The sequence below is a fragment of the Pundamilia nyererei genome, unplaced genomic scaffold (genome assembly GCF_000239375.1).
Source record: "Pundamilia nyererei isolate P.nyererei 1_Seehausen unplaced genomic scaffold, PunNye1.0 scaffold00058, whole genome shotgun sequence".
NCBI lineage: Eukaryota > Metazoa > Chordata > Actinopteri > Cichliformes > Cichlidae > Pundamilia > Pundamilia nyererei.
Window position 1 is genome coordinate 56257 of NW_005187459.1, and position 26149 is coordinate 82405.

The following is a 26149-nucleotide window of genomic DNA, read 5'->3' on the forward strand; positions in this document are numbered from 1 at the left end:
GGTGTACACACGGGTGATCACACCCACAAACTACACCCTTTTTGGCTCCTACCTCAAAGCACACTGTGTTCTGTTGATCTTATGTGCTGCACAATAATGTTTAATATTTAGTATTTACTGTCATATTCGTTATGGAAAAGCTGTTTCTCTTTCCTTCTTTCTTTCTCCCCTTCTTTCCTCCAGTCAAGTCTGTCCCGTATTCAGCAAGTGAAAATAAAATAAACAATAAAAGGTGAATCAAATGGACCATTACGGCAAGGCTGGGATGGTCAATTTGGTAAAGTAAATCCGTTGAGCATCTTTCTTCGCCTTTAGACAATAATTCTGATGGCAAAAGAGCCAAACGGGACAGGCAAAAAAAAGAAAAAGAAACCAGAAAGGAAACGAAATGAGTCTGGTGCTCAGTTGGCTAGCATGAGGGTATTGAAATGTGCCATTTTTTATTTATTTTTTTACAATTTGTATTCAATCATTCATTTATTTATTGAAAAGATGCCACTCTTTTAAGCATCGTCTTGTCACAGAATGCATTACATTTGATTTAATCATACTTGTGGAGACAGTTACATTACTAATTGTATATTTTAAAACTAATTATAATTATGGTTTTAAATGGTTAACTTAATTATAAGTTAACCATTTATAATTACTTGAAAATCTGATTTCACATTTTGTAAAACGAACCTAATGTTTCCAAAGAAAAATAAGTTTGTAGAATTAAAAGGTTTATCTGCATTTCACTTGTTCAAAAGCTATACACTTGACAGGGTTCAAGACTATAGATTTAAAAGACATATAGGGTGTGTGTCATAATCATATGCGAGTAAGACTTATTCCACATGTAATTTTTGCGATGTGGACTGCAAAAACCTGAAAACATAATATCTCAAAACTGGTCAGAATCCATAAAAAAAACGTATAATTCTAAGGGGATGAAACAGCAGTTCATCCAATCAGGGATGACAGAAACTCAAAACAATGCATATTCACACTATAATGTTCCTCTAAGGGACATACCGGTAATTTTTAACCAAGACTTTGCTTGCAGAATACCTGCCTTAATGCCTCACTATCTGACAAATATACTAACAAGGAGGATCCATTAATGAATCAGTCAGAAGAATAATAGCAACACTTTATCGATTTAGGCAACTGAGCTTTTCCATAAAATAAATCTCAGCCAAATGTAATCCACAGTCAGCACCAAGTGGTACAAACAGGAACTGCACAACTCATGTTTACATTTTTAAACCCTAGTAACATTGCACCACATGGTAAATAGGTGATCAGCTGTTTGAACACTGTCCACTCATAATGCAGATTTGCAATGAGAAGTAAAAGGAACTTCCACATAATGACAATCCAAAATTGTGGTTAAAAAGCATCCTACTGGAGTCTGGACAATCATTAGTGATCAGATATTTTGGGTGTAAGGTTCAGTGGAAATTATGTCTTATCGGGCTATGTGCACATTCTGGTATGTTATCATTGCTGGAAAACCATGTCCTTGAGAAAACAAACCATCTAGGTCAACACTGGATTTCTTCCCAAATTTCCCCTTGCATCAAGAGGAAGCTGAATTTGATAGGAAGATGCATTAGTGTCCCTTTCGTGGAAAAAACGGCTGAATGACTAACACAATCATAACAAAGCGTCAGACATCTCAGTTTTCATTATACTTCTTTTTCATGTCCTGCCATCCTGTTTCTTCCTGTTCCAGCCAACAGAACAGGAGCAAAAGCCCTCCCCTGTGTCTGCTCTAATGAACAGGATAAAAGGAGTGTCTCCCAAACAACTATCTGCTGCGTGTGTTTACTGTAACGACCTGCCTCCATATCAAACGGGAGCATGTACTGTATCAGTGTATCACTGTGTGAGGGCAGGTTTGTTGGCACGACCAAGTGGTGCTTCTTCCTTTTAGAATGACTGACACTGATAACAGCTGCCTTTGACAGCAGACCCATGCCTGCCATATCAACGAGCTATTGCTTTGGGAAACTCGGTTGTGCTTTCGTTAGCTTTTTGGTGAACAATATCACTGAGGTATACCAGCATCAAGCTCGCTGTTTAAAGCCCAATATCCAATAATATATTCGCCTAATTGTTAATACACCATATTTTCCATAACGAACATCCACTACATTTAAGCGCACGGAAATATAAAGCGAACAAATCCTTTACAACTTCCCAAACTTTACTTGTTTCTTACTATAATCCTTTCGGTACGTTGCACATTCTATTCTTTTATACGTGACGCCGGCTGATTGGAAGCACAGTCTATCAGTCCGAGTCGTATTGGGATTGATTCCCGGGTCCGCTGGCCAGCTAACGTAAGCTAAACTTTACTTGATAGTTTGCTACTTATCTTAGCCAGTTACCAGCGCAGCTAGCTTAGGTAATAAGGTAGCAGGTAGTCAACCTGCTATAAAAGTGCGCAAATTGTCCAACTTACCTTTTTTACTTTTTTCACATCATCCTCCATTTCTATGGGAAGAATTTCATCTTCATATTCACTTCAGCTTATAGACGCAGGTGAGACGTGAAGGTTTTAGCCAAGCACTCATCTAAGACCAGTTAGCTTGCTAGCCTAGCTTAGCCAAGCCTAGCATTGGCAAAGTGATGCCCGATTTTGAGCTGATACCAAAACGCCATGCTAATTCTTGTGTAACTCTTCAACTATTAGAAAAAATCCCGGTGCTCCACCATTGTGGAAAAAATGAAGCCGATTCCGTACAGTTTAAACAGTCAAAGAAATAGTTTGTGAAGAAGACAAACTCCAACAAAACAGTCAAAACTTTTCAACCGTGCCGCCATTTTGGGCGTTTAACTGTAATCCAGGCCCAGCATGCCTTGCTTTGCTTTGCACAAACCAAAACAGGGCAGCTGTTGTGCTTTACAGCTGTCAATGCTGCCGGCTGATGGGAGAAACCAACTTCACGAACGGAGTAATTTGCTATTAACTGCAGTGAAAAATGAATTATGGAAACATAATCTCAGCTCAGTTTAGAGGGTGTTTGCGTTTTATATAACTGGTAGGTTTCTTCATTGTTTTAATGCTTTACGTTTACTGCTCCTCTTTGCCCGGGATTTATTAAATTGTTTAAAATCGAGTTTGAGCCTTCTTTGTCAAAAACAAATCTCACTGGATTTTTAAACAATAGCCCACTGACGTGAAGTCATCAGAGATTAGATTGACTAACAGCTGATGACTCTGAGAGCTTTTAGTTATCCGAAAATGAGAGTGCGGACATGGGGTGGAGGTGAGTGTCAGGGGTGATTTGTCACGCAGCCTTAAGACCTGCTATGATGCATCGTTTACAGAGGCAGAGGTGTAGGTTGCAAAGTTAAAGATGCTAAAGTTTTTGCTGTGAGTGATGAGGAGGAGCAGGATTAGAAAGGATTGTAACAGAGGGACAGCTCAATGGTGGTACTTAGGCTCTGTTTTCCCAAACACGTGAATAAAGCAGGTGAAGGCTATTCTTTGCTGTATGTTATTTCACACTATGAGGAACTGGTCATCAGTGATTTGTTTCTCTAATTAAATTTTCAGCTGTTTCTTCTCTTTGACCCTCACTGTGCAGAATTATGTATGTATTAGGAGTGTTAAACAATTGTAAATCAAACATTTCTGTGTGCACAGAGTTAAACCTGTGCATGAGCTATGACTTCATGCTACAGGCAAATTACGCAAGTGTCTGTGAATGGGCTGTCATTCATGTAGGAAACGTCTTGACTCCAGTAGTTTAATATTTACATATTGATCGATTTTGGGTTTTTTAAAATGAAACATTTAAAAATTACTGAATTTATTTAGAAACCTAGAGGATTTAGAGTTTCTGTGAAGAGGAGTGGGCCAGAATTCCCCCTGAGTGACCAGCTATACAAGAAATGTCTTACCGCCATCCTTCCCAAAAAGGGTTTCCCCACCAAGTAAGCCATGTTTTGCTTAGCTCCTTAAGGGAAACTCAAGGTTAATGTGATTTTGCACAATATAAATAAAATGGAATTGAATTGCTTGGGGATCAAATACTTATTTAACTCAATAACATACAAATCAATTTTTAACTTTTTTGTAATGTGTGTAATTTTTTTTTCTGGAGTGTTAGTTGATATTTTGTGTATCTCCTTAAAAATTAGAGACTGTTCACTCATTTATAAGTGAGCTAACTTACAAATTCCACTTCCGCTCCCTCTCTCTATTTTTTTACCAGTTGTCTTTAGCAGTCTATGTTCAAATATGAAAATACACTTACTTAATTCAGTTGCAGTGGATCTGCAAAACTATTGCATTTTGTCTTGTATTCTGGAGAGCCAATGTGTATGTGTGTGCATGTGTGTGCAGGGTTTAAACAAGCTCAACTAAAGGATGTACATTTCTATTGTGAAGCATTTCTCGAACATACAGTTGTGCTTACTTTTACTTACTAATCCCAACCTATATGGGTCACATTCAGAAACAGCTTTTCCCTTCTTACCCCAGCTGGTAAAAAAGTCCGACTGCAGTCACAGTCATCTGACAAAAATGTGAGACATGCATGTGAAGACATTACAGATATATAGTGCACTTTCAAATACTATATTTATTTTTCTCTTCTGGGATGAACAGTCTGATATATGAATCTACAGTAAGGCTTAACATTACATTTTCAGCATAATATTTCTCTTTTCATCTAAAAACCAAAACATACAAAAAAAACTTTAGCACCATATGTTATTAATAATATTCATATTGTTCCCAAAAATAGGGAGTAGGTACAATACTGGACATCAGTTTTGCTTCTTTTGTTTTTTTTTAAAGAATGGGGATTCCATGAAACAATTTACTTACATTTTATATTTAACAACAACAAAGAAATCATTCCTTATATGTACTCAATCACAACATGGGTCGTACGGGTCCACTTTCATAAACATGCTACATTTGTAGCAATTTTTGAGTACTAACATTGTGCCAACTTTTGGAATACCCCGGATATACCATATAGCCTACGGAGTATCCTGATAGATTTGTGAAATACACCAACAAGCTAACACAACCTATAAATTGATTGAATATAAACAAAGCAATATTTCCCAACACCTTTGATAACGATTCCAAAAAATCAGCAGCAATTAATATGACAACCATAGTCGCTTCGTTGGAATATCAAATCCATTTTCAAACAAAATATTACAGCCAATTCTACAATAACAACAAAATTAGATACACACAGATTAAGGACATATAGATGACAGGAATTTACAACACAGCAATCACGTTCTATATATATATATATTTTACCCAAATTCCATTAGCAGAAGTACATTTGTGCTCCTGTGTATTTGCTAAAAAGATGCATTTTGTCATCTGCCATTTTCATTCTGTCCGAAAAGAAAAATCCTAGTGCAGACTGAATTATAGTAAAACAAAAACGTACCGTATGCGGAACCCAGTAGAATAAATCTTATATGAGCAGTAGAGTAACTATTGGGTTTTTTTGTTTTTTTTTGTGCAGACTGGGAAATCAAAATGGCACCACTGAGAGCTGAGTTCTGCTGTAAACTGTGTGGATTTGAGGTGCTGGCTGTAGAGCATTTTGAGACTGCACGTTTGTGGTATGCAGGATCTCTCAGTCAACTGGAAGGCTAAAGCCAAAGAGTGGACTCTTAGTCCACAGCGGTAGCACCTTTTTAAATGTATTTATTCAGCACCAGGTTATGAACAAAAACGTAAAGAAGGAATAAAAGTAAAAAAAAAAAAAAAGAAAACAAAAATGCACCGTTTTTTAACATCTGAACATTCTGCCCCTGTGGTCAAACGGATGGTCATGACACAAAGGTATAGACTCGAACCAGGTCAAACACTACAATGGCCTGTTGCTACACATTAATGCAAAAATCAGAGGGTTTCTTGTGCAGTCGAGAGCACTTGCATGCTAAATGCTGAGGGTCACCTCACGATGAGTCATAAAGGCATGCTGGGAGGTGGTAGAAAATCCAGAAAATGAGGTTATTCAAAAGAGAAGCAGTGATTGGGCCTGTTTCGTGATCATTCCACAGTAAGAAGACGTAACAACTGATTTTTTGCGCTTTTTGTCGTCAGTTTCTTCCACGTTGTATTCTAAACGCAGGCATTTTTGTTTTGGCTAGAGGACGTATTGTTCACACAAGACACAGAAAACGACACAGAAAGTTTACGCCTTAGCACTACAAATCATTCATAACTGCAAGACAGAAGAAGATGTAAAGGCATAGACGAAAGTACAAAAACAATCATTGGCCAAATCTTTCGGTAACTTGGCTGGTTATCTGCGACCGTGACTCTCCATCAAACACTTCAGAACTAACGCTTTTAAACGGACTATTAACTGTTATATTGTTACTCGCCGAATCAGCTGGGGTTGGCGTCATACTCGAAAAGATGAGGAACCCTGGGTTCAAGTACAGAAGATGTTCAGTATTGCCGTACTTTTTCTCCTGTGTCTTTGACATAACCAATTACTGGGTTTCACACAATACCCATCACTTGATTCTGTCACACAGTAAAGTCCAGATGTAACACCATAATGAGGAAACAACACAGTCCTCGAGATGACATCTTAGATGAAACTGTAAGACTAAATAGCACTGTCAACGGAGGTGTTAGCTCACAGAATTGGGAACCTGGCTTGATCTGGTTTAGGGTGGGAAAGGGGTCACAGACAGCTTGTTTGGTGTTATCATCTTGGTGGGTGTGCTGGCACATGAAACAAGTAAAGAAAGACATTGGCATTTGTTTGCGGACCTGGCTGCCATGGCTGGTTCGAAGCACCCAAAGTAACAAGGCACAACAAGGACTGAGAAGAGCAAGCTTTGCTGTTCAAATCCTCTTGCTGTGTTTTGTGGCTCTCGGACGATGTGGTGTTTGGAAGGTAACCTAACAGAAACTGTCCTGTGCGAGGGATTTCTCTGTGACCTTGTTTATGGTATAAAGTGTGGCAGCCTGAATGCTACACGAAATAGTATACTTCCTACTCCCGCTTAAACCTGTGTGTAGCTTAGCTCTTGAAACCCGTGTATAATTTAAAGAACACAAGAAAAATACATAAAACGTAAAATCCGCTTATTATCTGGCTTCTAGCTAATCATTGTTACTAGTTACAGATTGCGAGAAAGTGGTGATTGCTCTGTAGAAATATTTAAAATATACTGCATGTTCTATAAAAATCCAGAATTGTACATATAGACTCTTTGTAATTACTTTAACTGTCATTACTAGGGATGCACCAACGTAATGAATACTGGTATCAGTAGCAACTAATATCGGCATATCTGCAAAAAGAATTATCTTTACCAGTTGGAGTGGTCAATATTCACCTGTTCTGTGATGACTAAGTGAAAATAAATTGTAAGTATAGATATCTTTGACTCTCTGGCGTAAAAGTGATAATAAATAACAACAACATGGAAAACATTGGTATCGGCATTAACGATCAGTGCATCCCTAGCCATTATTATGCTTATTTTAATGACACGGTTACGCAGGCGTAAATATTCTGCGTCACGTGTCAAGCACCACTAAATGAAATGCAGCCCAGTTGTACATAATCTTGTTTTTGAATCTATATAATACTGTCATTCCACACACAACCACACATGCACACAAAAATGAATGAGTCACAGTGTATTTGCACCTGATTTGGACATGTGTCCACTTCTGGAAAAGGTCAGCAGTGTTTAGAAAGGATGCACTATATGCCAGGCAGCCAACTACCACAAAAAACTGCCCCTACGCCCGTTAATCACAATGAATAATCATTCCCACGAAGGAAATGAATAAATAAAAATGTGCAAACCATAATTTAGTGGTACAGTCCCAGCCGAGGAGTCGTCTAGGATGCAGTATGTTAAGGAAAAAAAATGGAGACCCTTGAGGACATGCCTGGAGATGAGAACTGCATTGAGACACCCCTGAGTCAGCTGGTTCAGTGGTCTTGTTTTTTTGGTCCTGAGGAACCCCTGTATTGGCTGTTTTAAGTGTTTTTTAAATTGTTTTTTTAGATTTTTTTAGTTTAACAATACTTATTATTCATTATTTACTTATTAATGAACTATTAACATGGCTGTTCATTCACTACAACATAGAGGAACTATACTCTGGCTACTGTGGTAAACAGTGAACAAGTTGGTTATTTGCATACACATGTATATCTATACATATGGTGTGTCGGATGTTTGCTCCAGCCTAGCTGACCCAACAGCTCTCAATTACTCAGGGCTGAACATCGCTTTTACGCTGAAGGGTAGCAGACCCTGGATGTTGAAGCTCTTGGTCATGGCAGTGTACCTCATTGCATGTTCTCATGTCAGGATCTCAGTTTGTTTCAGCCTCAACTACGCTGTTCAGTTACCAGAGAGTGTGAGAGTGTTTTCACGGGAGCGCACCAAGGCCCAGCACCGCAGAGACGGGGAAGAGGGTGAAGCAGCAACCGAGGATGGAGCCGAACAATCGGCAGGAGAACAGAATCGTGGGAAAGGGCTGAGGACACACACATGCGCACAGAACCGTTCAAGCATACTTGATAACACTTCAGCACACGCCGGGCCAAACATTCACCTTTTCACACGATCATTCAAGGAATCATACGTAACTTCAATCAGGCCCTTTGCCACGATCTGCCCTCGTGTTCTTTTCCAACCCTGGCAAAAACCCTCTTTCACCTTTAGCCCTGAGTCACATGGTGTCTGCCTTTTACAGTACGATGTTAGCAGGCACGTGAGGCCACAGCAAAGCAGAAAGCCAGTGAGCCAGGGGGAAAAGGAATCTCTGTGTTGCGTAGAGCTCTTGGGCATCCCTTGTTGGGTGCATTTGTACTAATGCCTCATACTAAAGTCATGCCAAACACTACAATGTAAAAAACACACATTATATACGTATTCAGATGAGTCATCGAGTAAATAGATACAATTGAAGTATGAAAAGCATTCTTTTTTTTTCTCATGAATTGTAGCCCTCTCTAGAAATGTTAGTCGAGCTCCTTTGACTTCGAAGGATCACTGCGTTCACTTCTTCGAGTGAATTCAGTGTCTTCCCTTGGGTATCGGTTTTGGAGAGCTCCTGCAGATTCAGCAGGAGATGTATTTAAGTGTATAATTGCTGTACAGCAGGCCTTTAGATGGCACACGTTTCGCACAGACTCATTCAACTGGTTCAAGGGGGGAGGGCAGAATAAATTGGAAAGACAGTACTGTAAGATACGATTTGGCTTTGTTTCAACTGCGATATAGCAGGTGTCAGCACAGTTGCCCTGTACACCCATATAAGAGCATCATCTCTTTTAGGGCACACTGATGTTGAGGAGAATATACCTTTAAACATGGCGATGTTAAAAAAGTGTGTGTGGCAAAATATAAAGCTATGTCAGTAACTATCAATGTGGACACAAATATGCACTGAAGTATAATAGCACAGAAATATCTTCTCAGACCTCTTTTTCCCCCCCAACAACCTATTACAGGGCTTTGCAGCCAATAAGTGTGTATTACCTAAACCATTTTTTAAAAATATAAAAACAACATAGGGAGGTTGAAAAAGGATTCAAAAGGGAATGGTGGAGGATTCCTTGAAGGCTGTCTCTGCACTTTGCTCCTTCACTCTTTGTTAAACACCTCTAATCTTTTTTGTGTTTGGAATGTTTTTCATATGATTTTCTACTTCCTCACAAATTTAGAAAACGTTGTGCTCATTTCTACTACAGTCCCTTCATTGTGTTTTGTTATCTCAAGTGCTGTCACAACCATATGGGGGGAAAAAATACAATTATAAGTTAAGGCATGCTGTTGGAGCTTGCCTCCACTGGAGGGCAGTATGTACTATAATAAAATGGATTGTGTGGGTAAAACTGATTGAAGGTCAGTGTGCTTTTTTTTCCTTCCATGCAGGCTGTAGTTTCGATTTGAAATTTGTAACAAAAGTGGCATAGCCGGGACGCTCTTGTGCCATATAAGCTTGCCGAAGGGAGATATATTCAGAACTGTGTCTTTTGGAAAAACTTGTGATTGTGTGCATTGTTAGAATTTACAGAATCATTAAAGGAATTTTAGGCTGAGGACTTCGTAAACATTATCATATAGTTCAATGAGTTACATAAAGAATGGTGGTAAATGTGGGCATATGCAAAGACCTGCCCCCTCTCCTCCATCATTCCCAGCAGGCTTTGCGCAAGTCCCAGGGACATACAGTATGCCCTTCACAAGTATTCACAGGTTCAATCACCAATACAGTATAATGCATTAAACACATTTCATAATGAAACATTCATATGTTATCTACACTCTCATACATAATCCCCCTCTATCAGTGCAGAGGGAATTGTTTATATCACATAACATATTTTAGGTTCATAATTTTCTCTCTGTACTGTATGTTTATTTCCAAAAATAAATCATGACTGTGTGTTTAGACTGTCTTAACAGATTTCCGGTTGACAAAACACACATCTCCTGCAGGAAATTGAGTGACCACGGATGAGAGAAGGAAAGAGTCGAAATGCGGGATGGAAAGAGATCATATCTGGAGAGAAGGAAAGGGGAGAAGTGAAAGAAAATAAGAGCATGTTTATCATATTGTGGATGAGGGGATGACAGAGCTGTGGGAGAAACCTTCAGAGGGAGGATTCATACTGCAGGAGTTCATAAAGAAGTGGACCGTCCCTGTACCTGATGCCCACCGCATTAGGGCTGACATACTGCAGCACATTTATGGTCCTGCGCAGGCGCCGATCCACAAAGTGTGCATCCCAGGCTGGGTAACGTTTTCTGGGCATGTCTATCTTGATGAGTGGACCCTCAGGTCGGATGGGCCTACCAGCTGCATCCACAGGCTCTGTGGACCTCACCTGGAAAACTGGAAGGCAGGTGTCTGTGGCTGTTTCGTCTGAGTCCACATGTTCCCCTGCCAGACCCCGTGTTGGAGTGGCCTGGGAGCCACGGGGCCCTGGTGTGGGAGCCATTGGCTCAGCTTCAGGGGGTAACGGAAGGCCCCACAACAGCTCAGCACAGCAGGAGCTGGCCAGCACCCTCAGTCGGGGGCCCATGGGGTGTAGGACCCCGTAGTAGAGAACCATACAGGCCACACCTGAGGCAAAGCACAGGAAGACGCCGCAGAGGGCAAAAGAGGCATAGGCGTCAGTGGTGGCTGGGTCGCGATACGCATACCAAAGGGAGCTGAGGATGGCATTTTCTAACAGTACTACTGTGTAATAGGCCACCATTCTGTACCGTGTCCGGCCCTCTCGTACATTGAACCAACAGAAGACATAGACCACGGCCACCACCATGTTGAACAGTACCTCCTCCCACTTGGACATGCAGAAATCAGTGCCGCCATGGATGACCCAGAAAGCCATGGCACACCAATGGAGCACCACAAAAATGCCAAAGTAGATGTGGAAAACAGAGGCAAAGAGGGCAAAGGAGAGCACCCGCGAAGAGATGGTAAAAAGGCGCCAGAACAGATGCACCAGGGCACCTCTGTAACTCATGCTCTTCTTGTCGTCACGTGAATCACGCAGAAGCTTGTGGTAAGAGGCTAGCACCCATGCCAGGGACAGGAGGGAGGACACGGCAGAAAGACCTAGAGAAAATGAAAGGAGAGAGGAAACAAAAGCAGAGGAAAGCTAAGAATTAAAAAGATACTGACACCTACCGACAGATGGTTCTAAAAACATCCGAGAGAAGTTTCCAGTTTCATCTTTAAGCATGAATCATAACCTGAAGATTTATGGTTTTATCCTGGACTTGCTGCTGTTCCTAGCAAACAGTATGTTTTATTACATCCAAAGCAATCCATCACATTTTTTCAAAGGCATATTATTACCAGGATGATCCCACGTCATCCAGTCAACACAGTCTCCTTTAAGTGCACCAATTCAGTTTCCTTAAGACATATAATTGTACAGACAGCAGATATGTCGGAGCAGTAACCTGCTGCATGAAAAATGATAGAGTATTATCTGCAGAGCAGAAACATACTGTCTCTCTGCAAATGTATTGATGGCGTTTCTAAAGACACCCCAGCGGAGAAGGGTATCACTTGTTATGATTGAATTGCCTTCCTTGGGGAACTGTATTCCAAGAGAAAACTAGAATTGCAAAAGAGGTTTCAGTAACAAGAGTGGTGAGTGTTGGAAACCTGATACAAGTGGTGAAGACTGCTGGTAACACTAAATAAGCTGATATGTGAACTCCACAAAAAATGGACTGTCGCTTGGAGATTATGGAGGCATGTGACGACCTCGGTACGTGTTTGATGCATTACACACAAAAAAGAAAATGTCTTGAATTGTCAGCAAAATATCAGAATCAAATGTTCCTCATGCACAGCCTTAGAGAAGCCCTTACACTGCAGCCACTCAGTCTTGTTGCTCTGGATCATGATGCAGAGCTGCAGCACCAGCTGAGGGGCGCTTTCTAAGAAAGTCTCCAGCAGCCGCAACATGTTGACATCGGCATACTCGTACATCATAGCCCAGTAAAAACGCCGCTGGTTCTCCTTCTGCCGGTGGCTTTGAATGCCGAGGTACATCGTGCGGATGTATCTGCAGAGAGAGAGAGAGAGAGAGAGGGGTGGAGGAGGTGAAGAATTAGACAGTTCCAGCGTTCAAGTCTTTTACGGTTTACACAATAATAAATACTTTACATTATTTATGCAAAACAGGAAAAAATGTAAGTATGAAATCACTTTTTTTGACAACACTAGAGGGCATTCTTAGCAGCACTAAAAAATGGAAACATATCTACATGCTTTACCAGCAATATATTGATGAGTTCTGTGCCTCAAGCTAACTTTTGCTAGTCTTTCTCAGAGCAGTGCGCTGTAGAGTTAAAACTGATAAAACAGAAAAAAAGAAGGAAAATAACCATGGTAACCTATCCTAACAGTCTAAGAAATTCATTGCTTATTTTATTAGGCACAACTGTTAAACCTAATACACCACAATCCAATACAACATTAATACAACTTTATGAAATTCCGTCAATTTCAGTTTTTCTAGATATGATAGTTTGTTTTTTATTATTGAGGTCATATTGGGTTTATATTTATATTACACAGAGAATATGTTAATGGGGTGAACCCAATATCACAAACACATTTAAAGATAATGCAGGTAAGAACCGCTCGCTGTGATCTAATAATAAACAAAGTAGCATTATCACTTTTTGACAATTACAGCAAAAAAAATAGAATCACAGGTGCATCTAAATACATTTTTGGGTGACTATGCTGTATATCCAACTGTGTAATCACATAATCAGCTCTTAATGCAGAAAATTCGATTTTCAGATTGCTAACAGATTAAGTAGACTTTAATGGTTCAAATATTTAATAGATCTTGCAAAACCTTGTGAATTTTCAGTGATAAAATTGTGATAAAACAAATAATCAAACAAAAAGAATGATTTGTAGCATAGACGGAGCCCGGACTAAAGCAGAAAAACACACCACTAGTATGATCGCATTGAAAACGCACGATCATCTCTCTGGCCTTCAATGGTGCGGTGATCGAACTTGTTATGAAAGTAGGACAGGATAGTAAGCAAGGCAATAATAATAATAATTCTATGTCTGCACATGACTCATATTGTTAGCTGGTGCAGTGGCTACTTTCATGACTGAAGGGGTTTCATAATGGTGAAGTGACTCTGATGAAGCCGGAGAATTAGGTAATGCAGCTGAGATGTGGAAGGTAACTGAATCTCACTTCTGGTGCAATCATACCATGCCACGTTCAAATTATAATGAGATTTCAGAAAGTTTTCCAAGTTCAGCCTTGTATGAGCTCACTGACATCCCTACTGTGGTCAGGAACGTCTCACAACATGCTTAAAAATCCTCTGTGGAAATATCAATCCACCCAACAGAACAAAAAAAATGTAAAACAACAAAATCAAAGCAGGGCTGTTTCTTCTTTCTAGAAAAAACTGTTATCATAAATGACTTTGACAGTTATAGTGGTTTATAGTTATCTTAACAGTCACTTCCTCTATTGCATATTGGGTGGTAGCTGCAGGGTCTATCTGCCTGAGCTGGCAGAGTGGCCAGATAAATCCAGCACTTGATGTGAAGGCAGTCAACCGAGGACAATAGTGTAGCAAGGACAGAAATAGACTAGACAGTAGCACTCCCCCAAACAAACAGAGAACCAAAGGATCTAAATGCAGCTCCTAAAAGTGAGACCCAAATTCACTGCAGCGTAACAAACACAACCAGAAAATGCTTATGAGTGGTTTTCAGCATAATTAGCTTTTGCATTTGGGTACTGGGTAAGAGATTACTGTTTAATTTGAAATGCGGCTGAGAACAGTGCACTGTAAAGAATGCATTTGTCAAATAGAGTCTGACTGATTTTGGTCACTGTTTTGAAGGAGATTCCTCCTTACCATAAAACTCCAATTAAGAGACAAGACTTTCAGCTAAATGTGAGAACACTTAATATACATATGGTACATAATTACTTGTGCTCAAGCTGTAATTGATGACCTCTATATATGCTTTGTTTCCCCGAAATGACAATATGATTATCCTCCAGCATAAGGATCTGTGTAGTGTAGCAAAATGAGGGTGTAGATACACAGCTTTATATCTCAGGATAGGAGTCTTTGGCCCATCAAATGTAGCAATGTAGCAATATTTTAACATTCCTTTAGTAAAACCTGACTTCTTAGTGAACGTCTTGACTCGCTCGTTCACTACATGACACAGTTTCCATTTTTTTTCAGGTCTTGCTGTTTTAACACAGCATAATTACTGTCTTACTGTAGGCCATCCCAAATTGTGCTGCAATTGTATGGCCAGTACTTTGTTATATTACCGTATTCCACTTTATAAATCTGACATATGTACATGACATTAGACAGCTGATAATGCTACACTATTTAGTCTGCAAAGAGGAGATAAGGAGGAGTTCAGTATGCATATTATGCATATTAAAACCAGTGTATGAGAAATGTATGAGAAACATTAAAAATGTCTGCTTTTTCTGCTATTTTTGGTCTTTTAAAAATGAAAATATTAGGAATATTTAGTCATATTTTGTAATTTATACCCCAATAAACAAAACTTTTAATGATATATTAATGATGCATTTTCACTTTGGCTAAAACATAACTGACAGCGCAGCACAAAAAATCTTAATCTGCAGACTTTCGACACTAGCTGTATAATGAGGTACATGTTCATGGTTCAACAGTAGGTTTCTATAGGTAGCCCATACTGTCATTAGCAGAATTGAAAATGTGGTTGATAAATAGAATAAAAATGGCATAAAACATACATAACCATGAAATACGCATACAGTATAAAGTTTTTGAACTTACTGTAATAGATCTGTTCTGTTCTTAAAGTTGTTATATAAAGCCCTTCCATGCAGTGGGATTGCATGGAGTAATGGAGTAAAGCAGAGCTAGATCTGGCTTGGCAAGGAAATTAGGAGCACAGGGATGAAGGTTTTTCTCAGGACAGTGGATAAGAGGAACAACAGAGGGGCAAAATGGGCAAGTTTTTTGGCATCAATAGCTCTGGGCTGCAAGAGGCACCATTATATTCAGAGGTAAAGGCTGGCATTCCGTGACATTTTCTGTGAGACTGGTAAATGTCAGATGGAACAAGTCAACCCCACTCCCTCACTAATGACATGCCACAGAGACCTACACAGGCCCTTTGTCTCCATCCCCCAGTTTCCATTAGCCTGTGTTCCATAGATACGTCTCACTAGTTTGTAGTGCAACCATCAGAAACAGTAATCTTCATGGCCTTCATAGCTTGCGCACTTAAAAAATCTAGAAATGAGCAGCTGTGGTTAGCCACAGCAGTGTTTTAGCTAAATGCTACTGCCAGCATGCTAACATGAGTGAAATAATGCTAGCAGGCTGATGCTAAACAGGGTCACCATCACAATTTAGCATTGACACTTTAATACTAGTGGCACTAGTCATTAATGTTGTGGTTTTCCTTTTTTCTGTGAGACATATTGTGGCACCACAGTGGTGCAGTGATTAACACTATCAGCAAGACTCCGCTGGAGCCTCCCTGTGTTGGGTTTACTTGTCTGCGTGGGTTCTCTCCAGGTGACCTGGCTTCCTCCTACAGTCCAAAGACATGCATATTATGTTAACTAGCGATTCTAAATGGACAATATGTTTGAGTGCTTGTCTGTCTCTCTGTTTTAGCCCTGCAATGGACTGCCAACCGTCCACTGTGTACCCCACATCTTGCACTGTGAGAGCCTGGGTAGGTTCCTGGCTAAAAATGGAGGTCAAAACTCCAGTCCCCGAGAAACAGCTTAATTACGCATGCTAGTTGAGCTTCAGTTTTTGAAAAATGACCAAAACTGAGAAACATCTGGGTCACCAAAACAAAACATGTCAAAGAGAATATTTAATGAAAAGGTTAAAAAAAAAAGTATGACACATTTTAATGCCCAAAGACAACAGTTGACAGGTGACAAAGTACAGGTAGAAATAATCACTTGGAGCAGACACTCACAGGGGTGAGAAAACAAAGAAAAAGGGGAAGCAAAAATGTTAAAAGAAAGTGATTATCTAACTAAACTAAGTGACAATAAAAATTAAAGATTGGACCTATAAAAAGCCACAGACAGGATGTGTAGGAAACAAAGAAATGGAAGAAAAACTACAATAATGGGACAGGAACTAAAAAGCCCTTAATTTATTTTTAGACTGCTTCAGCACGTCTAAGGACAAAAAACTAAACCACATCTGTCATTTACTCTCGTCTGCTGTTTTCGTTTCTCAGAATAAACTCATACTGCCTCGGATTCAGCAAAAAAACTTGTAAAGTTAAACACTTTGGGTTTCAGGGCTGTCAGAAAAATCCAAGCTCACTTCATCATGTATCCAACACACACACACACAAACACATAGCACGTTCCCTTCCTACAATCTCACACACATCCTGCGATTGTGATGCATACTGTTAACACTCCCACTGTGCCTTTTCAGATGTAGTAACACACAAACGTCTTCTGAGAAAAAAGCGTGCGCATACACACAAAGATGGATACATGATTGCGCACACATACTTGTCAGCACGGTAGGTAATAGGGGGGGATTTCCTTTCTTTTTCCAGGCACATTTGTCAGACGGATCCATCTCTGCCCCTCTCTCCTCGTCCCCTTCCCTCCCTGACCCTCTCTCCACTTAGGCTGGGGTACTCCTCGAGTCCCTGATGCGTTTTCCTCTCCCCTCCTTTCCCTTTTAGGTCCATAGCTCCTCTACAGGGCTCCTCATGAATTATTTGTGGTGAGATCATAGCGATCACTCATGGCTCGTTAGGCAGCGTACGCATGGCCTAACAGCTCAATGCGAAGCCGGGGTCATGTTCCAAGACCAGCTGTCTGCTATTGCTGTCAGAGTGCAGGCAGCCATTAAAAGCTCCCATCACCATGGCACGTTGCACCCATGTATACAATCACAACCACGAGGTCTTTCTACCTTTTAAATATACTAACCAAACCAAGACGGGAACGCTAAAGGACAAATCCAGACACTGAACTGTGTTATTTGTATGACATCTTGAGATCAGAGCATGAGCTGCTGTAAGAGATGGGTGGAATGACAAACCCACACCATGTGGAAGACTTGGCTGCGTTTTTCCTCCTTCTCCTCCAAAGTCATTGACCACTGAGTCATCCAACCACCCTTACACTAATCTCTCGAGAGTATGGTTAAAAGGATCACACACAAACACACACGCACCTTGCCAAGTTTAACAGCATCTGTCTTCTCAGTCATGCTCGTGGGAAGGCTCAGCAGCTCAGGCTGTATTCACATCTTGTCATAGGCTGATTCATAAGACAATCACAAGCAGCATGAAGCAGAGCTCATGCATCAGCTGAAACAGGTGGGATTCTTGCAGAACACTAAGCACAGGGGACATGTAACATACGCAAAGTCTGTGGGTATATAAAAAAGTGTGTGTGTGTGTGTGTGTGTGTGTGTGTGTGTGTGTGTGTGTGTGTGTGTCTAAAGTGGAGGCAATGCCACTGCAATGAGTCACACCCTGAGTCACTCCATGGGGCCACACATCGACTCTCAATGAGGCTTAAACCTCCTTTATCAGAGAGTTTTACACCTCTATTCCTCTTGCTTAATATCTTTACTTTTTATGCCTTTATCTCTTTTCAGAACACTTATACACTTTCTTCTGGGATGGGATTAAGTTTTCTTCTGTTCTAGGCTACTTACTACTTCTTCCAGCACCAGCCTTCATGAATTTAACTGTAGAAAACGTCCCATTGCGAGTCCATACTTTCACAATATTACCACAACCTTGAAAATTCAGTGTATGTTGAGACCTGTTATAACAACCTCAGTAAAACTCTCAAATAGCACTTGCAACAATTATTTAATAATTAATGTATTAATTAGCCGACTGACAGAAAATGAACAAAGCCTAATCACTGTACTGACTAATTATTATTAGATAAAAATGGTCTTTAAAAAAACAACAACAACAAAAAGAAAAAAATGCCAGACATTGCAGTTTTTCGAAAGGAAGATTTACTGATTTTTTTTTCTCTTTTTCCATTTCAGGCTTGCAGAAGGTGCTGGAGGTAATCCCAGCTGTTATAGGGTGAGAGGCACTGTACACCCTGGTACACCCAGGTCACCAGCCAGCCATCAGCCAGCCACTACTACAGCCACTACTACAGAGAGACAGACAGCCACTGTCACTCACATTCACACCTACAGCCAACTTAGAATCACCAATTAACCTGAAAGTACCTGCAGAGAACCCACACAGGCAGAGAGAGAACATGCAAAGAAAGAAAGGTCCACATAGATTCAAAGCCCTTAAACAAACAAAGAAACAAAAAACAAGGGGGCTTTAGACTAAAACTTGGTTTTGGATGATGGTGATGTTGTTTACTGTTAGATAAAAAAGTACTATAACATCCATCCATCCATCCATCCATCCATCTTCTTCCGCTTTATCCGGGGCCGGGACACGGGGGCAGCAGCCTAAGCAGAGAAGCCCAGATCTGCCTCTCCCCAGCCACCTCCTCTAGCTTATCCGGGGGAACACCAAGGTGTTCCCAGGCCAGCCGGGAGATATAATCTCTCCAGCGTGTCCTGGGTCTGCCCCGGGGCCTCCTCCCATTGGGACATGCCCGGAACACCTCACCCAGGAGGCGCCCAAGAGGCATCCTTGTCAGATGCCCGAATCACCTCAGCTGGCTCCTTTCGATGTACTATAACATAACAATTTATTTTTTTGTTCAGTTTATCTCTTTCAGCTTGTACATCCTTCTGGCCTTTCTAACTTTACTGGACAACCTTTCCTATCATACAGAAAACTGAATATTGTAACTGAAGACTCAAAGTCACACTCAGACTTTCACAGAATTTTCTCGTGTGTGTGTTTGTATATGTATGTGTGTGCAAAAAAAATTGTGGGCCTCATTATGAACACATATACCAACACTAACTCCAGAAAAATAGTTTTGGGAATGCACAAAGTGATGTAACACACACACACAATCTCTTCTTTACCACAGTCGCATACCGTATGTGAGCACAGGGATGGATGCTTCTGTCTTGCACAACATCTCACGGAGATGTCAGCAGGGGCAACAAACAGATAGCTGTCTATGTATGATTGGCTACATAGCATTAGCATTACTTCTAGTCAAGCATCAGAAGTAATGCTTGACTTCTGAAGGAAAACATTATGCTTTCACTCTACCAGTTAGGTCAGTACGGGTCTGCTCGTTGCTCAAGGACATTTAAGGAGGCTGTCTTCTGAATCAGTCAGTTTTCTTTTTCTTTTTGCCCTTTCCAGTCAATGGAAGTGTCACAACTCTGGCAGGAGCTTAACAGTGATGTCAGTGTTGTGTTATTCATCAGTTGCCAATTTGTAGCATGCCAGTGAAAACTGTTACAGCAAACATCTCTTCCAGTCAACATTTTAGCTTCCAGTAGGGAAAAAAGAAAAGGGGTCAAAATGTTGTTTTTTTTTTTAAAAATGTTAACATTTCCAGCACTTATAGGATTTTTGCACTTTCCAGAAACACTTGTGGTTCAGTGCGGCTCAACTTTACAGCATACACTGATCCTATATCAGATATGTATTTATCCTCCTTAGGGTGAAGAATAGCCCTGGATGAAAAGCTGGTAGAGTTGAGTAGAGATGAGTCCCACAAGCGAGTCAGATACACTTACATACAAACACACACCGATGTGTGACCAGTGTCTTCGGGTGATTCTGACACTGAGAGGTGCTGGAATTTTGAATGGAGACCAGGTTGACATGATGCAAGCTGAAAGCGACGGGGAGCGGCAGGCTGAGATGCGAGACGCTTTGTCAACTCTGCTCCGGCTTGTCAGTTCTTAGAGTTTCTAATGGTTAACCAGCTCTGACGTTTCGACTAAATGTTATCGCTGTAATTGTAACACGTCTCACACACACACAATGTTTCATGTGGTCCGTTTGTGATTTACGAGGAATTTCTTTGATTTTTGAATTCATTTTGTTGGATCAAAACTGGCTTTAGTTGTCTGAGTTTAGTCATGAAACTGAAGACAAAAACAGCGGACGCTCACAACAAATCATTCTTACTGTTTTTTCAGTCCAGTGAGAGCAAATGTTCAGCATCCAGCAATTGGCCACCACCATCATATCTGTCATTCATTATTACAAGTATTGAAACCTGGCAATAAATTCTCAACAAACTTTACGTGACGGCTACATAAAGTCCAGTTCCAGCAGTAATATAATCAGTTTGAGCTCTTTGTCTTTGTATCTGGATTAATTAGCCAACAAAATATTTACCAATACAGTTACTTGTTGTAAATTACAGAAGGTTTGTGTTTTACAATTATGGCATGTAGCCTCACGGTTAACTATACTGGGTTTTCTATGCTGCACAGGTAGCTCACTTTTTAATGAGATGCATCGCCATGGTAACTAATGCTACAAACCTAGTTCCAGATTAGAGGTCAGCACTAAATCACCACCTACTGACCAATAAGTGCTCAAGAAAATACCATTACCATTCATCCATGGATACCATACCATCCATTCCTGGATCATCCCTTGGACCTCTGGGCGTGAAGTTTTTAAATAGCGACTTATGTCTTTGTCTTTCCCTGATAACCATCAGTAATAAATATATATACTTTTCCTATTAGCTCCAAACTATTTTACAACAATATTATTGTTCTATAAACATTAAACAGGACATGTACACTGTACTTGTTGAGCTTATATCATATTTGCACACAAACATATGATAACACAAACATGAATATTCACAAAAGTGTATATTTGAATACAGTTTTTATATTTAATCTTTACTTTTAGACTGTTAAACACTAATGAGTGTGCAGCTGAGAGAATAAAAAGTAAAATAAATTAAAATTATTTAATCATTCTAATTTCTAAATATTTACTATATATTATAATTAATCAGATTTTCATTTGTGTTAATGACAGTCTTTTAAATGAGAAAGTCAGTATTTTTGCTTAGGTTTTAGTCCTAGATTCTAGGACTACATTAAAGACATAGGATGTAAGTTTCTAGTTTCTAGTTAGCTTGTTAGCATTCATGTAGCTAATGACTCCAGCTCATTAACCTGCCCTTGTTCTGTAATAAATTGGTATTGCTATAAAAACCCAAACTGAAACTTAGCATCCTCAAAACTATTAATGAAAATGTATTATATTGTGGTTCTTTACTTGTTTTCCAGTTATGAGTCCAAAATAAAAAAATCTGCATCTTCTGGTCCTCTTAGTAAGACGTAAGTTCTATTTTGTCATGATGCCATCTGACAACTGAGGAAGCCTAAGGTGATGTACCAGAGATATACATAAAATAAATAAATAAAAAAGGGGTCAGATAAGCATATTATCTACTGCAGCTCAAGTTTAGTCCGTTAACTTTATAATTTATATGTTTTAATCAACCTAACGAGCAAGCAATTCTGCACATCATAAACACTAATTGTTACGTTTAACCATCAGAGCTATGCTATTTTTTGGTGGTACCTTTGTGCCATTTTGCGTAGGTTTGGAGGAGGCATGCAGCTAATGCTAAGGTTGACGTGGATTTTGCTATGCAGAGGTCAACCGAACATCACAAATGGGAGACGCATGGAAAAACATCAAAGATAAAAACATATAGCCTAAAGGTACAGATGGTTGCTGCACTGAATGTTTTTATTTGTTTCTAACAATGGAAGATAAACCTACTCAGTCTCATTTCAGCTCTTTCCACGTTATAGACTATGTGCACGTTAGCATATGCTACTTCCGGTGCGGAAACTCATGTGGGGAGCTTTGTTTCCGGTGTCCTATTCGCGCCCTGTTTACGGTCCAAAACAAGTTAAGCAAATGAATGAATCAAGCGGCGAATTACATTTCTATAGATGTCTCGGGCATTTACCCAATATATCTGTAAATGATGTTCATCGACTTGTCGATATTTTCCCCCGTGCCTCAGAGCAAAAGAGAAAAGGGATTCAAATGTTATATTTCTCAGTATCTGTAAACAGCGGTCCCTCATTTATTGCGGGTGTTATGTTCTAAAAATAACCAGCGATAGGTGAAATCAAGTAGCCAATTTTATTTTTTGACGGTGCAAAACGTTTCGTGGACATCGTGGGCATACAGCACTGCATTTCAGAGTCACACTGCTAGCGATCGATGCAGCGATTCTGTACTGTATAGTGTACAGGAGAGACGTCACGGAAGAGATCGTCTGCAGCAATCAGGACGCAGGACACAATGTGATGTAAAAAAAAAAAAGCATGCAAACTTGCACTAAAAAATCCACGAAACAGCGAGGTGAAAGGTGAACCGCGTTATAGCGAGGGACCGCTGTAATTTTGAAGGTAAGTCACAACATACGCTTCATAAATACTAATGTATAGAAACCAGCAATCATTCATTTTTTGTGTGGCTTTTTTTCACGGTTTGTTAACATGCTGTGTAGGTGTGTACTTGACTAGCTGATATCGACATAACGGGGAAACATCTGGTTTGACTATTCTTCACCTGTAGTTTGAATGCTGAACATTTTCTTGTTTAAATCATAATAACTGTCACTATACAGAGATGTGCTTCTGAATGTGGACGATGTGTCTTCTGCATGCAGTAATGCAGTTCTGCTTGTGTTGAGTGATGTAAACAACTGATCGATCTAAACTCTTTAAACGTCAAAACTGATCATTAGATTTTTTATGACACAACAGTGGTGAGTGTTCCCACCTTCTCCTCTTTGTAACTTAACGCGATCTTTCCGTTTTCGAGTTTTGGACATGATTTTGGAGTATATCTTCGCAGTAGTGATTGACCGCAAAGTAAAGCTACCGGAAATGTACAACCCCACATCCGGTCTCAAACCAGGAAGTTAGCATTTTCTCGTGCACAGGGTCCATAAGTTCGCCATTCTCCCTGGCTTTGCCGATCGATCAACAACACCACAAGAATGTCCCACAAACCACCTGTTTGTGACACTGCCCCCTGGTGACAGTAAAAAGCAAAAACATGTAAATGTTCAACCAATTAAGAACTTCTTGGCTTAATATAATAGCTCCCCCTTCTGATAGTGCAACGTCTGCATGAATGTCCATTTCATGCTTTGGAGAGGCAAAGCATGAAACAGACAAGGTGGACTGGCATGTCTATTACACATTTTGACGTGACACTGGATTGAAATGTTGGTCCGTACAGCTGTTTGTAGGTGACCACTATAAAACCACATTGGATCCTTTAGTAGTAGAGTGATTTACCAGATATAGTTTACAAGGAGAAAAATCTTCTTTCTGTTGTCTCTTAGGCATCCTCCACAACAGAAATAGAGGTAGTTAGCATTGCTCAGATGTAACCCAGCACAGACTTCTATTAGAAACACAGAAGTACAGTTGTTACATGGTGACAGTATCGGGGGTGTACGAATAAATTCATCATATGCCACATGATAAGATATGAATGTTTCACCAGCCCTCCCCCTTCTATCTTTCCCATACTGTCTTAGATGTCTACATTACTTTCTGTGCTAAAAGTTAGACACCATCTGAAATATGAAACCAGGGGATGCTTGGTTTATTCTAGCTTTAAGAACTGGCTGCAAATCTTCTAAACAAACACTAAAATGTGAAGAAAAATCTTTCTTACAACGTTAAACCCTTGGAACAAAACCAACTTTGCGCTGACTTTAATCATGTATATTAGCGTTCCCCTCTGCTATACACATTCTCTTTTCCTTTCTGTGCAGCCAGTCATTTGTCACCATTAGCAACAGTCCTCAGGTACCCCAACCCAATAAGCTGTGATCATGTGACATGGTGCAGCCACTTAGATTAAAGGAAAGCAGAGAGAAGGGGGTAAAATAAGAAACAAGACAAAGGGTTATAAGGTGACCATGTTTGGCAGACGAGGAGGCGAAAAAGGAGCAATAGGAGAGATAAGAGGAGGAAAGGTAAGAGAAGAGAAAGAGATTTGGTCACCTTGCCTTCAGGATGGATGCCAGCCAGAGATTCAGAGTGATAATTTGAGGTCAGTAATGGACGAAAGCATGACAAGGATAAGGATGTGCAGATTCAGCTACTGATTGCTTCAGCATCCATCAACAGCACCAGGGCTCTCCAGCATTCAGATGGTTGATCAAATGAAAGGAAGGCTTAATTAAATCAATTAGTTAATTCAATCAAAACTACATATTTCAGCTTTAAAAATTATCCAATGCAGATTAGAAAAAGACTAAAAGCGTACAACAAATGTGCATCCTTGAAGCAGCGTGAAGTGCCAAATCTAGAAGTTCTATAATTTATCCATAATTCCTCAGAAACATGGTGATAATCGGTCCAAAAGCTGCCACACAAGCTGTTAAAAGATAAATAAAGAAATAGACATGAATGCTCACTATTAATTAGTGAATCATTGGGATTTTTTTTTCAGTACTGCCTTAAAATAGCAACAAATACAAAATTTTGCATTTTTACCCCTAGCAAAACCATTTAGCTCATCCATAGTTGCTTTTTCATTTGTTTTTGACCTCTTAAAGATGAAAGCGTGAGCTGCAGGGATATTTCAGAAAGACCTCAAACTCATTACAAATTGCAGCTGATATCACAGCTCTTCATGTCAAAGGTCCTGTTGAATTTTAAAATAAGGCACACACACACTCACACGTGTTGCTATATGAGATCCACATCAACTGATGACAATTTTGATGTTAGGAGCTTAAATAGTAGGACAGGGAGTTCTTTGAGTACAGTAGTTTGTTACTCTGTATCATTTTCCTACCTCAAACTGCCTTTTTAGTGGGAAGCACCCTAAAAGCTTAAAGCGAAATCCCGCTTTACTCTCCCTTTCCCGCGGTCTGTTTTTCAGTCTCCTCGCCCCTCCTGCACTGTTCTTGTGGCTGATCTACAACTAGAGGACAAGCGAGATTATGTACGGATTAAGAAGAAAGGCCTGACCCACTTGCTTTTCAGGGACCCAAAAAAGGCCCATGTGGAGGCTGGCTTTCATTCAGCATCTGTGCCTCTGACACTTGAAGTTCACGTGTATTGCTCTTAAGACTATAATTAGCAGGGCTGGCTTATGGTGTTTAAATGCTTCCTTGACTTACTGACTGATTGAGAGTTCCCCGTGTAAATCTACCAGTACTATCCCATACTCAAGAAATAGACTTCACAGCAGTTTTTTAAAAAGAATTATTTAATTATTTTTTATTATTCTGGGCTTGCTTGCAGTTTAGGTGGCATTTTGCATTTTTCGAGCCCCAAAGATAATGCAAGAATGAAGGCGAGAGTCAAGTCAGCATGCAAAGAGGAAAAGAGGGGTGGACACGGGGGCTGAGGCCGTGGAGATAACACCGAGCGAGTGGAAAGAGAGCGGCCAAGAGGAAGGGAGAGGATAGAGAGAAGTGACAGTGTGATGTAGTGACAGAGGAAGTGCAAGAAGGCGAGCAGCAGCCAAAGTGGCAAGACAAAGACACAAGGAAGAGCTACATGAGGTAGAAAAGAACCTGGGGAGTGAGAGGACAGTGAGAGGAGAGGAGTGAGAGAGAATGAGACCCAGGAGGTAAACTAATCACTGAGCACGCAATGCAATTTTCTGGCTCTGTGCCTCCACCCCGTCATACTCCTCCCTCCTTTGCAC

General features: G+C 40.2%; 2 protein-coding genes across 2 annotated transcripts in view; both read right to left on the minus strand.

Moving 5' to 3' along the window:
* The window catches only part of ccm2 (CCM2 scaffold protein), a 14597-nt gene extending 11722 nt beyond the window's left edge, over positions 1–2875 (minus strand). Inside the window, exon 1 of the mRNA XM_013911219.1 lies at positions 2453–2875. Coding sequence (XP_013766673.1) covers positions 2453–2482 — 30 coding nt within the window. The 5' untranslated portion in view covers positions 2483–2875. The remainder of the gene's footprint in view (positions 1–2452) is intronic.
* Positions 2876–8034: 5159 nt separating this feature from the next.
* Positions 8035–26149, minus strand: part of xkr6b (XK, Kell blood group complex subunit-related family, member 6b) — a 73906-nt gene continuing 55791 nt past the window's right edge. The window contains exons 2-3 of the mRNA XM_005734325.1: positions 12361–12557; positions 8035–11593 (exon numbers count right to left, since the gene is read on the minus strand). Coding sequence (XP_005734382.1) covers positions 10623–11593; positions 12361–12557 — 1168 coding nt within the window. The 3' untranslated portion in view covers positions 8035–10622. The remainder of the gene's footprint in view (positions 11594–12360; positions 12558–26149) is intronic.